This window comes from Gobius niger (genome assembly GCF_951799975.1).
Source record: "Gobius niger genome assembly, chromosome: 19".
In the NCBI taxonomy this organism is placed as follows: Eukaryota; Metazoa; Chordata; class Actinopteri; order Gobiiformes; family Gobiidae; genus Gobius; species Gobius niger.
Window position 1 is genome coordinate 26,724,343 of NC_136870.1, and position 15,284 is coordinate 26,739,626.

At 40.7% G+C, this 15,284-nt stretch overlaps 1 protein-coding gene across 1 annotated transcript in view; it reads right to left on the reverse strand.

Moving 5' to 3' along the window:
• Window positions 1-15,284, reverse strand: part of LOC306978542 (glutamate receptor ionotropic, delta-1-like) — a 712,475-nt gene that overhangs the window by 174,750 nt on the left and 522,441 nt on the right. The window contains exon 2 of the mRNA XM_079577146.1: window positions 14,988-15,272. Within this exon, the coding sequence (XP_079433272.1) occupies window positions 14,988-15,261 (274 nt within the window). The 5' untranslated portion in view covers window positions 15,262-15,272. The remainder of the gene's footprint in view (window positions 1-14,987; window positions 15,273-15,284) is intronic.

A 15,284-nucleotide genomic window follows, 5' to 3' on the forward strand; every position in this document is an offset into this window, starting at 1 on the left:
TTTGGTAGTGTCCTTTGCATCCAGGTTTTTCCCACCATAGTCACTTGAGCACCTGAATCAAGCAGCATTTGGATTGGAGCGCCATTGAGAGCACATGTAACCATACATCTTTTTCCAATGAGCTGTGCAAGTCTTTTCTTTGGTGGTGGTGATGAGCTAGTCGACTGCGAGTTTGATTGTTGGTTATTAAGAACTGAGGGCACTTGGGCTGTCCCGGTCACTGGCTGCCCCTCTCCTGTGACCGTGGCCTGTTTCCCGACACCTTTTGTTGACGACAGCCTATGGCCCTGTGTCCTGTTTGACCGCATACAAAGCAATGCTGGCAAATAGCTTCGTTTTGTTGTACACAAGTTTTGCATTTGCCCCGTGTTTCACCTCGTACCTTTGGGTAGCGTCTCTGAAAGGTAGAGTCAGCAGGTATGGGTTGGTCAGGTGGTTTGGTCATTTGGGCTATATGCTTAGTCAGTGAGGACACCTGTGCTGTTAGTTCTCTAAGAGCGTCTTGTTGTGTCTGTCGCTCTTTGTCAACTTTGTCATTTCTGGTCTTGTTGTCACCACTGTCAAGATTTGCAACAGTCACTGTCTTAGTTTTAGCAGTTGTACCTAGTCGTTTCTGTCTTTCTGCTTCTTCGCTTGTGGACTTAGTGATTTGTTCTAATAACAGATCATCACTAACTTGCGTGTCATTAAGGAATGGTCTCAAGTCACGTCTCACATGGTCATTTTTCTCATTTAATCCCTGATAGAGCGTATGGAGAAAAGTACCCTGTACAAGTTTTGCATCATAGTTAAAACTAGTGCTAGTTTGTTGTGACTCAAAAAGAACACGTTGTTTTAAACCCATTGCTCTGTATAGAAACTGTTGTGGACTCTCTTTGTCTGACTGTTTAGCATTACTTAACTCTTGAAAGAGCTCTGTACTGTTTTTGTCACGAATGTGAGAGCGAAGAAATCTCTTTAGCTCATCAACACTTAAATCACCCTTGTTAGTTAACATTTCTCTGAAATTACCAGGCTTTATGATTTTAAGTACACCTCTGATGACTTCTGACTCAGTAAAACCTTCTAGCAAACCATCATCGATTTGTTTACACAGGTTACCAAAAGAAACATCAGAACCGGTATCTGAAATCTGTCCACCGTGTAGCTTAAACTCTCTGCGTGGGAGTAGACTTGCAACGTCACTCAGACTCCATACCTGATTTCTCATACTGGACGAAGGACTGGCACCACTCAAAGGAGTGCCAAAGGTTCTTGGGGTTTGAAGTGGAACGGTGAAACCTTGTCGTGAAGCGGTGGTGTCTCGGTCCTGCCCAGGGGAGGGGTGATGGGAAGGTGGTGATAGGGGTAGTTGGTGATGTTCAGCCGGCTGTGGTGATGACATGGCGGCGTTATCCCCAGGAGTGGTAGATGATTGGAGTGGGGGAATTGTAGGAACATGGTTGATGGTCTGGTCTTCCCTCTGGACGTGGACCGGGCCAAGGTGGATGGTCTGGTCTTCCCTCTGGACGTGGATCGGACTCTCGCCTCCAGGTGTAGCGACGTCAGCAGGTTTCAGGAGATCAGTTATGATGTCATCTATGAGGAGCAGATGCGACATACCCTCATCTTCTAGTGACTTTAGCTTGTCACCTCTCAGAAAGTCAACAATTAACTCATACAAGTCAGTGTCACTGTACTCATCAAGTCTGCATGTGACGCTAATGTCCTCAATAGTGCAGACAATGGCTTGCAGCTGACTTGTGTTCAAATTTGAGAGATGTCTCTGGATCTTAACGACCAGCGCTCGCCGTGGTGCACTAGTGGCCATGTTGCATCGATGGTGGTAGACACTCTCTGGATGACACGCGTAGCACGCCTTCCCTGAAGTTCTGGACACCTCGAGCACAAGATGCACTCTTCACCAGGCAGTTGCTGTCCCTTTAAGCATCCCGGACGAGCCCCCAATTGTTACCGGCGCCAGCCCTAGGGGAAGCTGGGCGGTTACAAGTGACACATAGCTAGCGTGTTGCCTATGGTCATGCTGTGGACAGACGTAGAGGAGACGTTGTTAGTCAGGCCACAGCTCGTTTACTTCTGAATTAAATATTTACATACATGAAGACATACAATTATTGACAGTTGACAAAATAAATACATAGCCATCTCAAAAATATGTCTCTCACGTACACACACACATACTCCTTCACTTTACTTAAATTATGACTGCGGTAGTGTATAAAAAAGTCCACTAAATATCCAACAGTTCATCTCCCTTCAACGTCTTGCTCGTCTCATCTCTCCCACATGCACGCACGCGCACATACATACACACAGCGCGGCAACATGAAAAGAAAGCGCCCAGCAACTGGCGACAATGGACTTCATCACTCTGAAACTAAACTTGAATTTGGATACTATTTGACGAATTACATATGAAAATGTTTTACAAAGGACTTTAGCACAAAACACTGCTTGGATCATTGACAGTTTGCTTCGCAATACATTCACTCTACAACGACATTTTTAACTAACGTTTTTTTGTTTAACCGTTGAACAACGTTCGCAACGTAAAATACATCTTCTAATTAAACCAAATGATCTTGCACTTTCACAATTCGTTCAGATCATACATTCAACACTTCGAATTGGATTAAAACGATTTCGGACCAAGATTGAGCTACAAAAGTAACTTTTTACCGTACCTGTGGACAGACGTAGAGGAGACGTTGTTAGTCAGGCCACAGCTCGTTTACTTCTGAAGCTGCGCCTGCGCGAGCCTCTCTAGTCCCCACAGTAGCGCTACAGCACCATCTACTGGTAAGATGTATAACTCAAAACAAAACAGACAATAGCGAATATTCAAAAAAATAGAGGGGGTGTTTGTTAAAATATAAAACTTGAGATGTAGCGTTTTTTCAACCTACTACATGAGCAACTGAATACAAGTACATCATACAAAACCTTAGGGAGTCTTAACACAATAATCTTTTTAAAGAAGCAAAGAAGGGCAAAGTGCAGTCTATTCTTTGAATATTTGAATATTTTGAGCACCGTAGCGCGAGACGTGCTGCCTTATTTTGCACTAACTGTAGCTTCTCAATATCTCTTTCGGAGGCACTGGACCAAACCATTGGGCAGTAATGTCAATGGTCTTGATCACGAGTGAAAGAACATTTTGGCTTGAATAATTTGAGCATCTTCTGATAACCGCCAATTCTCTTCCCATGACAGCAACAGTACGATCAATATGTATATAGTAATATATAGTTTTCTACTAAATAAAGATACAAAGACATGGGGAGGAGCAAAGTGGTTCAACAGCCCATAAATACATAAATAACAGAGAATGCTAACATGATGCTACATGTTTGCATCGTGCTAATGCCAACACTAGCTAGCACTTGCAACAACTGCCATTTTTTCTCTTCTACTGAACAATCTGCTGTGAGAAAATATCCATATGGACCCGATTTACACTTGACTTTAGTTGTATGTGATAAATAAGTTTAGATTTCGCCAGAAACGCCCCCTTCTATGACGAGATGCCGTCTGTATCTAAACATGCCTTTCAGTCATGTGACTTTTGTTGTTATGGTGGCCATTTTGAATATCAAAGTAGAATTATAAAGTACTACAACATGAAACAATATCTTTACTCAGGATATAAATGAAAGACGACTGATCAAGAAGAGAAGAGTAAAAACACGGCCCCAGAGACGCACGCCTATGTGAAGACACCAGTGAGTGTTTAAGATGTTAGCATGCTACCGGTTAGCATGTAGCTTCAACAGCTCAGCTCTGACCTCTCCAAGAGAAAGCCCTGAACCACAAACATCTGGCCTTGGATACAACAGAGGTCAGAGGTCAGAGCTGTTACTGTAGAATTTCCTCAGTGTTCATACATGTTTAAGCCATTGACATTGATGACAGTTGCTAACCGGTAGCATGCTAGCGTCTTGAGCAGCTTAAACACTGACTCAGACTGAGGCTCTGTTGACGTGATGATCTACAAAGATCATAGAGAAAGGTTTTCTGTTTCCTCTTTTTAATTTAGTCTGAGTGAAGCAGATCTTTAGTAAATCCTGCTGGAGCTCGACAGATTTCAGACAAAAAAAATGTCATAGATAAAGCTTCGTAAAGGTAGAGTTCGGTCTGTTTTTTTTTTCACTCTGACATTCTGCAGGTCAGGTGACTAACCCCTGAGCCACCTGCCGTCTGTAATATCCTCCATCTTTGTTATTCCGGTCACAGTTCTCTCCCTTGTTCCCGAAGCCGGTGTTGTGTTCTGCGAGGTCAGAAAGCTCATTGTCATTGAGCCAGAGCTGCACACTCCATTTCAGCCGTCCATCATCCGGATCTGCCTCCCGTCCACACGGCTGTGAAAACACTCACCGACAACAACAACAACGGCAGCCAGCCTCACCATCCACCTGCCAATCACACACTCCCCTTAAAGCCCCGCTGCGGAACACCCCGGGCCCAACGCTGACCTTCCCCTGAACTCCCCAGAGGCTCGTCCTCTCGTTATTCCCGGTGAGCGATCGCCGGAGTCTCGTCCAAATCGATAAGAGGCAGAAAAAACAGGGCAGGAAGGGAAGCACTTTGCCATAATTCCTTAACCTCTGAATCCTCGCCTTTAACAAGTGCATTTTCTGCAGAACAGCTTTACCCAAATCTAAAAGCTTGTGGCTTATAGGCCAGTGTAATGCCTCACTTGAAAGCGAAGAAAAATAAAGCTCATTTAAACTGTTCTTTTTCCTTGTGTTTTTGTCACGTTGCAGTCACTTTATTGACATTTCTTTTACTCCTTTGTGGCATTTTTGTTGCTTTGTTCATCACAGTTGAGTCACTTTTTGGTCTTATTTTTGTCAATTATTTGTTATTTTTTTGTCACTTTTTTGTCAATTTTTTGTCAATTTTTTGTTTAGTTTTTTTGTCAATTTTTTGTTATTTTTTGTCAATTTTTGTTTTTTTGTCAATTTTTTGTCTATTTTTTGTTATTTTTTGTTATTTTTTTGTTATTTTTTATTATTTTTTTGTTATTTTGTTGTCAATTTTTTGTTATTTTTTTGTCAAATTTTTGTCAAATTTTTTGTCTATTTTTTGTTATTTTTTGTTATTTTTTGTTAATTTTTTGTTTTGTTTTTGTCAATTTTCTGTTATTTTTTTGTCAACTTTTTGTTATTTTTTGTTAATTTTTAGTTAGGTTTTTGACAATTTTTTGTTTTGTTTTTTGTCAATTTTTGTTATTTTTTTGTCCATTTTTTTAATTTTTTTGTAATTTTTTTTAAACTTTTGTGTCATATTTTTGTCACTTTTTTATCATTTTTTGGTCATATTTTTCTCACAGTTTTGTTGTATTTTTGTCACTTTTTCGTCATATTTTTGCGTTTTCATCCTCGTTTTCGGTGCTATTTTGAAATTTTTTCCAAGAACCTTTGAGATTTTCTCCTACTTTAATCCTTGTTTAGTCCTTGTGTTTAGTCCTTGTGTTTAGTCCTTGAGTAGTCCTTGTGTAGTCCTTGTTTAGTCCGTGTTTAGTCCTTGTGTAGTCCTCCTTGTGTAGTCCTTGTTTAGTCCGGGTTTAGTCCGTGCTTAGTCCGTGTTTAGTCCCGCTTTAGACTCCACTTTAGGCGCTGCTGTTGTCCTCGCGTGGCCCTTCCTTATCCCTGTTCTCCAGCCGCTCTTCTTCTTCTTCTTCCCCCCTGTGTCTCGGCTCTTCTCTCGCCGTCAGCTCGAGCCTTATCAGCGGCTCCGGTCTCGGGGGGGTGAGGGGGGAGCGCTTGATTCGCTCGCCTCCCACGAACCTCCCACTCAGGCCCTGTATCTCCCCTCTCTCCTCCTCCTCTTCCTCCTCCGCTCCTCGTCCCGCAGCAGCAAACCGATTCATTTCAGCTCATTCCCGCGCCGCAGATTAGGCGGCGCAGAGATATCCACACGCGGCGAGAGAAAGCGAGGGCCGGTTTGGAGAGTTTGGAAGATTTTAAACGATTCTAAAACGGTGTGGGGGGCTTTACTTTACTTACTTTAATTTTGTTTTACTTCATGCCGTCCTTATATTTAAAGACGTTAACGTTTGGAGGAGGAGCCCATGATTCTAAAGAGGATTTTAATGCAGGCTACTAGTTACCATAGACATGCACTAGCCTCGCACTAGCATCACTAAACTCTTCAAATATAAGGACTGCATGAATTAAAGAGACTAGATGAGAGTTGGTGATTTTGTGCTCACTGCTGCCCCCTCAGGTCTTATGCGTAGCTGCAGTCTTAACCTCTTAACCCCCGCCTGAACAGAGCACATTTTCTCCAGTTTGGCCGTACCTAAGCTTCTCGGAAAAAGTACCAAAATAGGAACAAAAACAAGAATGAAAACAAAGCAGAAAAGTGGAGGAAAAAAAGGAAAAAAAGCATCAAAAGAGCAACAAAAAACTCATGAAAGAGAGTTATTTTTTGTCAATTGTTTGTTATTTTTTTGGTCATTTTTTGTTATTTTTTTGTCAATTTTTTGCTATTTTTTTGTTATTTTTTTGTCACTTTTTTGTTATTTTTTGTCCATTTTTTGTTTGTTTTTTTGTCATTTTTTTGGTTATTTTTTTTTCATTTTTTGTTTGTTTTTTTGTCCATTTTTTGTTATTTTTGTGTAAATTTTTTGTTATTTTTGTGTCATATTTTTGTCACTTTTTTATCTTTTTTTATCATAGACATGCACTAGCCTAGCACTAGCCTAGCACTAGCCTAGCACTAGCCTAGCACTAGCCTCGCACTAGCCTAGCACTAGCCTAGCACTAGCCTAGCACCGATAAACTCTTCAAATATAAGGACTGCATGAATTAAAGAGACTAGATGAGAGTTGGTGATTTTGTGCTCACTACTGCCACCTCAGGTCTTATGGGTAACTGCAGTCTTTATACTAACCTCTTAACCCCCGCCTGAACAGAGCACATTTTCTCCAGTTTGGAATGGATGAAAACAAAGCAGAAAAGTGGAGAGAAAAAAGGCAAAAAAGCATCAAAAGAGCAACAAAAAACTGATGAAAGAGAGACAAAAAAGTGAGAAAAAAATGCGATTCAAAAACAACAAAAAGTGACAAAAAAATGCCACAAAAGAGCAATAAAAAAGCAATGAAAACAACACGGCAACAACGCAAGTTTGCCAGGTCTTAGATTTCAAATGAGGCGTTCCACTGGTCGATAAGTTTGTCAATCAAGAACCTTTTAGATTTGGGTAAAATGAGCAGGAGAAAATGTGCTCTGCTATGGCCAGAGTTAAGACACTAAGCTCGTGCTTGACGGCACTTCAGACCCGAAGCAACAACTTTCTGAGTGACAGGGTTTTAGAGGCAGTTGTGGTGAACAGGTCTGAGCTCATTCTACATATTAGGACATGGAGGAACATGTAGGGGGAGGAAAATACTTAATTTTAATATTTTTAAACTCTGTATAGTAATATATGTCTGCAGAAATCAACAACAAATGAGGCCCTATGTCAAAGATCCTGAAACATCCCTTTAAGGCTCATATTTCACTTTTCAAAGGCTCGAGTTGATTGCTCGACGGACGGCCTTCCACATTCTCCATCAAAGCTAAAAATATTCCGCAAGTGCACGGAGAATCTTCAGTTAAAGTAACCTCTGAGTTGAACATGGCCACTCACACTCACCCACACACATCGCCACTTCAGTCGCTCCTACAGACGCCACACTTAACAAGATCTTTAAAGGTTTTTCCAGAGGAACTGTTTCCAAATCCCTCTGAAAAAAACTCTGTATCTAATATATCACAAAATGAAACTGGCTAAAACCTGTCTCTGCCCATTATTAAGATTTATTTGGATTCTTTGGCCATTTTATGCACAACATGACAGAAAACATGCAATACAATGTTTTTCTCATGTTTATGTGGATCTAAAGGAAATGTCTACATGTGGTTTAGTTGTTTCACCTTTAACCTCTTAACTCCCGCCTGAACCGAGAGCATTGTCTCCAGTTCCGCTTTACCCAAATCCTGTAGGCCAGTGTAACACCTCATTTGAAAGCTAAGACCAACCAAACTAAATTGATCTTCTTCCTCACATCATCAGATTTTTTTTCATCACTTTTTTTTGTTGGGCAGTCGTCACTTTTTCGTCAAATTATTCAAATTGTTTTGTCAAATTTTTCTCACTTTTTTGTCCATTTTTGTCATTTTTTTGTATATTTTTTGTCACTTTTTCGTCCATTTTTTGTCCATTTTTCGTCCATTTTTCCTAAATTTTTCATTAAATTTTTCATTGAATTTTTCTCACTTTTTTGTCAAATTTTTGTCCATTTTTGTCAATTTTTTGTACATTTTTAGTCACTTTTTCGTCCATTTTTCCTAAATTTTTCGTTAAATCTTTCTCACTTTTTTGTCCATTTTTGGTCCATTTTTGTCATTTTTTTGTAAATTTTTTGTCACTTTTTCGGCAATTTTCTCACTTTTTTGCACATTTTTGTCTTTTTTTTTAACAGCTTTTGTCACTTTTTCGTCCATTTTTTGTCAATTTTTCCTAAATTTTTCGTTACATTTTTCTCTTTTTTGTCAAATTTTTGTCCATTTTTGTCATTTTTTTGTACATTTTTTGTACATTTTTGTCCCTTTTTTGTCACTTTTTCGTCCCTTTTTTTCCTCAACTTTTCGTAATTTTTTTCTTACTTTTTTGTCCAATTTTTGTCCATTTTTGTCATTTTTTTGTACATTTTTTGTCACTTTTTCGTCCATTTTTTCACTGTTTTTCGTCCATTTTTTCTCAATTTTTTCTCACTTTTTTGTCCATTTTTTGTCATTTTTTGTACATTTTTTGTCACTTTTTCGTCCATTTTTTCTCACTTTTTTCACATTTTCATCCTTGTTTTCCTCTCAGTTTTGTTGCTATTTTCACACCTTTTTTCCAGAAGCTTTTGGATTGGGGTAAAGCTGGAGAAAATGTGCTCGGTTCAGGTGGGAGTTAAGGGGCTAAAGGAGACATTGTGTCATAAAGAATCAGCTCTAAAGCTTTCAGCCGAATCGCTCCTGGACGTGTTTAAATGTGCGCCGTGTTAATCCTCTTGTTTCGACTCGGTTTAATTGCATTAGAAAGAGCTCTGCGGCTGATTGGCTCGTTGCTCTGCGGCTGATTGGCTCGTTGCTCTGCGGCTGATTCGTCCTGAAATGTCGGCGTCAGGCGGAGCTGCAGGAAATATACACGTTCATTGGAAATCGATATCGAACAAAGCGCCGGCGGTGAAATGAGCAGCAGATGTTTGACGTACGACATTGTTAAGCTCTTAATGATGTCCGGCTCAACCTTCCTCTCTCAAAGTTCACCGAATCAAACTCAACTGAAAATCATTGTTTATGGATAATTACAGGTCAGACAGTTCATGTTTTTCTGCTTTTCCAGGAGAAAGTCTGGCGTCTGCAGGAGCTGCTGAAGTGGAGACGTGAAAACCTCATGAAAACGACCTTAAAGGAACAGGCCACCGTTTTTACATACTGAGATATGTTCTTACCTGAGCTTTGACGAGTTCTTTAGGACCTGTCTGATCTTCCCCCGTGCCTTCAGTCACGTAAACACAGCGCAGACGGCGTTAGCATTTAGCCTCTCCCTCTCTCCTCTATAGCTCCAAAACAGGTCCAGATAGAAGCTACCAAGCTCTTCCACGTTTTCCCTATTTAAATATGGTTACGTGAAGTGTTCCACTACAAAGTATAATACACAAAATTAAACAATGTGGATTTTCTAAGCGGATAAAAGGGGGAACTATATTGTAAGGCGTAATAATACCAGGAGTAGTTCGAAATCTGCGCAGTAATCTTCACTTTACTGTGCGGATGCCAAACTACTCCTGGTATTATTACGCCTTACAATATAGTTCCCCCTTTTATCCGCTTAGAAAATCCACATTGTTTAATTTTGTGTGATTATACTTTGTAGTGTAACACTTCACGTAACCATATTTAAATAGGGAAAACGTGGAAGAGCTCGGTAGCTTCTATCTTGACCTGTTTTGGAGCTATAGAGGAGAGAGGGAGAGGCTAAATGCTAACGCCGTCTGCGCTGTGTTTACGTGACTGAAGGCACGGGTGAAGATCAGACAGGTCCTAAAGAACTCGTCGGAGCTCAGGTAAGAACATATCTCAGTATGTAAAAACGGTGGCCTGTTCCTTTAAGGCTTCAGGCGCTTGTTTATCCCTGTGGACTTCGGCGTCTTCCACAAAGGAAATGACCATGTTTGGACGTGGATACCAAACATGTCAGTATTCGTGAATGGATAAGCGTGGGAAAGACCAGGGAGCAGGAGAGACTTCAGACGAAATCAAAAACCCAAGACGAGAAAGTGCCATAAGAATAAACACTGCAAAGGGAGTCAGGCTTTCAGAGACTAGTCTCTACAGCAGCGCTCATGTAGTCGACCTCATGTTATTTTATTTACTTATTTATTTGTGCAGACATTTTGCTCAAAAGGAGTGGGCTGAAGCGAAAGCTTATGAGCGCCTTCCCCCAACTCAAAATGATGACACTTTTCATTTCTCACAGTACAATCAATGTAAACAAAACAACAACAAGGAACAATAGCAAAAAGATGAAGAACTCGTTTCCTTTTTGACGCAAACCAAACTCACAACCACTGTTTGAGCTGTTCACATAATAACAGAACCAAACACTAATACAAGAACGGTCCTGTTTCCTGTAAGATCCCCACATAGCAAGTAACAAAGCCACCATTCATATATTTCTTTCAGTTTCCAAGGCCAAATATCACACACACTCACTTGTTTTTATGACATAAGGGCACATTAATACACATATATATTATACTCCGTGTTCTTGTTGCTCCAATTGTTATAACCAAGCTCAACACAATGTAAATCTATGTGCATTTTTATTGTATTATTCTTATTTATATATATTTTATTATGTACAGTGTATGATGTCACCCCTACATCGAGTGGTGAGTTAAAAAGCCGGGTGTAGAGCGGCCCAGTTGAAGAGGGCAGTGGCCCCACATCAACAAACCCCCACTCAGCCGCCCTAACAGCTGATTTTGTAGATGATGTTCCTCTGCTGTAAAGTGCATTAATGAGGTTAATGAGCCCGTTAGAGTCGACTTGTCGTGTTTTAAACTCTCCTCTCTCTGCCTGGTTTAAACATTAATGTCAAGGCGAAACCCCTTTCCCAGGTTTCGGTGGGACAGTAAAGAGTGTCATTAACTTTTCGTGCTCCACATAGAGTTTTATCCACGTCTCTTGATGGGCAGATTCCGGGTCTCTGCACCGTCACCGCATGACCTTAAAAGGTAGGAAATGGAAATAAGCCACTAATGTTGTAAGTTTAACTAAAAAAATAAGCTGCGTTACTTTCTTCCATGTGAGTCGACATTATTACAGGATTTGACTGAAAGTACTCAAAGTAAATGATTAATTCTCCTCTGTTAACCTCTTAACCCCCAACTGAACGGATCCCATTTTCTCCAGTTTGGCTTTACCCTAATAACAAAGCTTCTTGGGGAAAAAAAGCACCAAACGGCCACAAAGAATGAGGAACAAGGATGTAAACGCAACAAAAAGTGACAAAAATTCAACAAAAATGTCATAAAAATTCAACAAAAATGTAACAAAAATTCAACAAAAATGTGACAAAAATTCAACAAAAATGTCATAAAAATTCAACAAAAATGTGACAAAAATTCAACAAAAATTCAACAAAAATGTGACAAAAATTCAACAAAAATGTGACAAAAACTCAACCAAAAAGTGACAAAAACTCAACAAAAATGTGACAAAAATTCAACAAAAATGTGACAAAAACTCAACAAAAATGTGACAAAAATTCAACAAAAATGTGACAAAAACTCAACCAAAAAGTGACAAAAATTCAACAAAAATGTGACAAAAATTCAACAAAAATGTGACAAAAACTCAACCAAAAAGTGACAAAAACTCAACCAAAAAGTGACAAAAATCCAACAAAAATGTGACAAAAACTCAACAAAAATGTAACAAAAATTCAACAAAAATGTGACAAAAACTCAACCAAAAAGTGACAAAAATCCAACAAAAATGTGACAAAAACTCAACAAAAATGTAACAAAAATTCAACAAAAATGTGACAAAAACTCAACAAAAATGTGACAAAAACTCAACCAAAAAGTGACAAAAATTCAACAAAAATGTGACAAAAACTCAACCAAAAAGTGACAAAAATTCAACAAAAATGTGACAAAAACTCAACCAAAAAATGACAAATATTAAACAAAAATGTGACAAAAATTCAACAAAAAAACTGCAAAAACTCAACAAAAATGTGACCAAAAAGAAAAAAAAAAAACATAAAAAGGTGACACAACACAGCAACAATGCGAGGAAAAAGATCAGTTCTGTGGGTCTTAGCTTTCAAATGAGGTGTTACACAGACCTATATAATGGCCAAAGAGGACAGAATGCATTTGGTTCAGGCGGGTGGCAAGAGGTTAATATAATGACGTCATCACACGACTAGTCAACTTTGTTTTTACTCGCCTGAATTTATGGATCTTATGTTGATGAAGGAAAGTGAGTGTATTATTCTGTGCAGTCTTCACAGACAGGGGGCGCTATAGCTCCTGTAACAGCCCCCTCCCTCCCTCCTCTCTGTGTGTCATGCAGCGATCGTTCACCGCGATCACTGAGATCTGCCGCTGCAGATGGGATTTGCTTTCGTCTCTGAACACAAAGCTGTCAAACAAAATGAAGATTAAAGGAGCGCAACCCCCGAAAACTCCAATTCCCAGCATGCCCCGGTGCGGCGGCAGAACAAACAGTCTGCGGCGCTCGTGTGCTCGGGGCCGCGGTCGAGTTTACAAACCCACGGCGCTCGCTCTGGACGCGCCTCCCGCTGACTCTCGCACAGACAAACAAACTCACCAGAAACTAACAAGAAAACAGCAAAAAAAACACCCGCCCTTTCAAGACACGGAGAGAAAACAAAGCAGCGTTTCTGTTTTGATTTCTGCTGCCTGAAGGCAACACGAGTCACGCCCGCTTTGAAGCCGTTCCCTGTAGGCGGCAGTGGAGTGATACATACAAGAGCAGCCGCTGACGTTTTGGCCTCTGCTGCCCCATCGCCATGGTGACCACATACCAAAGGACAGATAAGAAACACCTTCTGTAAGGAAACAGCGGTGCGGACTCCGACTTATCAATCTGAAAATAACCATTGGATGGACTTATCTCTCCATAAAGACTGAGTTTAATCAGAGTCAAAGCCGATTCCTTCATTCCCAGACAGAGAGAACAAACTCACAAATGTGCTGTTTCTTTCCCAAGGTCAACAAAGATGCTTGTGCATAATGTAAAACTTCGACCCGGTGGCATGAAAGTTGCCCCAATCATCCCTTTAACACTTGTATTACCCCTAGAGGGGCTACGGAATGGATTTATTAATAAACAAGTTACTTAGTTCTGCTTTAATGTCAGTAAAGCCGTACTGAAGAAACAAAGAGAGTAAAGATAATATTCCTCTGTAGGGCTGGGTACCGTTTTTTTCGATACCACTGCTTAAACGATACCTGCTTTTCGGTACCGGTGCCTTAACAGTACTTTTTTCGAGTTAAAATAATGTGCAGGAAAAGTATCGTTCGGGAGGAAGTCCAAACACGGCACATCAAAAAACAGGAGCAGCAGCGTCACCTGTAACTTCATGTTTTTGAGCAGAATTCCCACTAAAGCCGTGATAAAAAGAGAGTTTGGACATTATTCCCTCCTGAGCTGCAGGAACAGACCAGATCCACATCAGGACCGTTTACTGAAGATAAACTTTCCTAAACTCACTGAGCTGTTCCACAGTGAAAGCTCCTCACACGTCACAGATCTGTTACACAGTGAGAGCGCTCACTCTGTCACTGACAATGCACCATAACTGTTCCAAACATGGCTAATGCAGAGTGAGCCTCACCTTTTCCAGAGACAATCTTTGATCCAAACGCTCCAGTGCAGCTGGAGTTTAAACAACAGCAGTAACTTCAGGCTCTGGGGCTAAAGCTAAAGCTAAAGCTAAAGCTAAAGGTAAAGCTAAAGGTAAAGCTAAAGCTAAAGGTAAAGCTAAAGCTAAAGCTAAAGGTAAAGCTAAAGGTAAAGCTAAAGGTAAAGCTAAAGCTAAAGCTAAAGCTAAAGCTAAAGCCCATGTGTTTCTCATTGTCACTGCTTTTCTCTTTGTCAAAGAGTCAAGTTTCTTATTCAGTCCTGGTTTTTAACCAGTTTACTAGTAGTTTTAGTTTAGAGTAGGCTAGGTTTTTTAGGTTAGGTAGGAAATAGGTACCACAAGTAATGTTTCCTAGGTTACCAATGTATAAATGTATGTTTGTGGTTTTTTTTTTATGTTGTGTCTTATTTTGGGCCCCATATATAAGCTAACTGTTGCTTCAAGGGTGTCCCATTTATGAATATGCATTATTCCTTGAACGAATATGTAAATGTTTTTACTGTATATTCATAATAAACTGAACTGAACTGAACTGAACTGAACTACTGTAAGTCCTGGTTTAGTCCTGGTTTAGTCCTGGCTCAGACGCGGCTCTGCCATCTCTGATAATGACTGAAGTGTGAGTAAGTTATAGCTTTGCTTCTGCATTTGCGCTGAAGCTGCTCATGAGTTCAGGCTTTTTTAGACTCACTGCGGATCATTTATTGACGTTTGGAGAGAAAAAGTACCGAAAATTAGCATCGATACCGCCCCCTACCGGAGCTTTTCGGTCGGTACCATGTAGGCACCGTTTAACTGCCCTATTCCTCTGTGATCAGATGTTTAGAAAGAGCTTTGAAGTCGCCTCTACAGCAAGTTAAAATCAGCCCATTATAATGAAAACGGCTAAAGCTCTGTTGAACTCGGGTGTAGAGCGATGACATCATCACTTTACAAACATACAGCAGCAGCGTGAAAGCCTCAGGACTACAAATATGGCAGCTTCAAAGGCCGAGGACTACAAACATTCTACTCTACCATAACTAATGACTAAACCCGACTCTTACCGTATTCCATGTCGTAGAAGACGATGAACTTCTTCCAGGCGAGCTCCTGCACCAGACTGAGCATGACGTGGTTGAGCTTGACGGGAGGGCGGGCGGCGAGCGTGTAGCGCTGCCCGCCGGGGCTCGGGTTGAAGCGGCAGGCCGTGCGCGGGGACCGGTCGCCGTTGCGCTGGATGAACACGTGCGGGATGTGCATGGCGTCCGTCAGGCTCTGGAGGGCGCTGGCGGAGGCGCAGCCGGTGGACGAGACCAGCGCGAGGATGCCCTGGTTCATCAGCTCGCACGCTGAAACAGAGG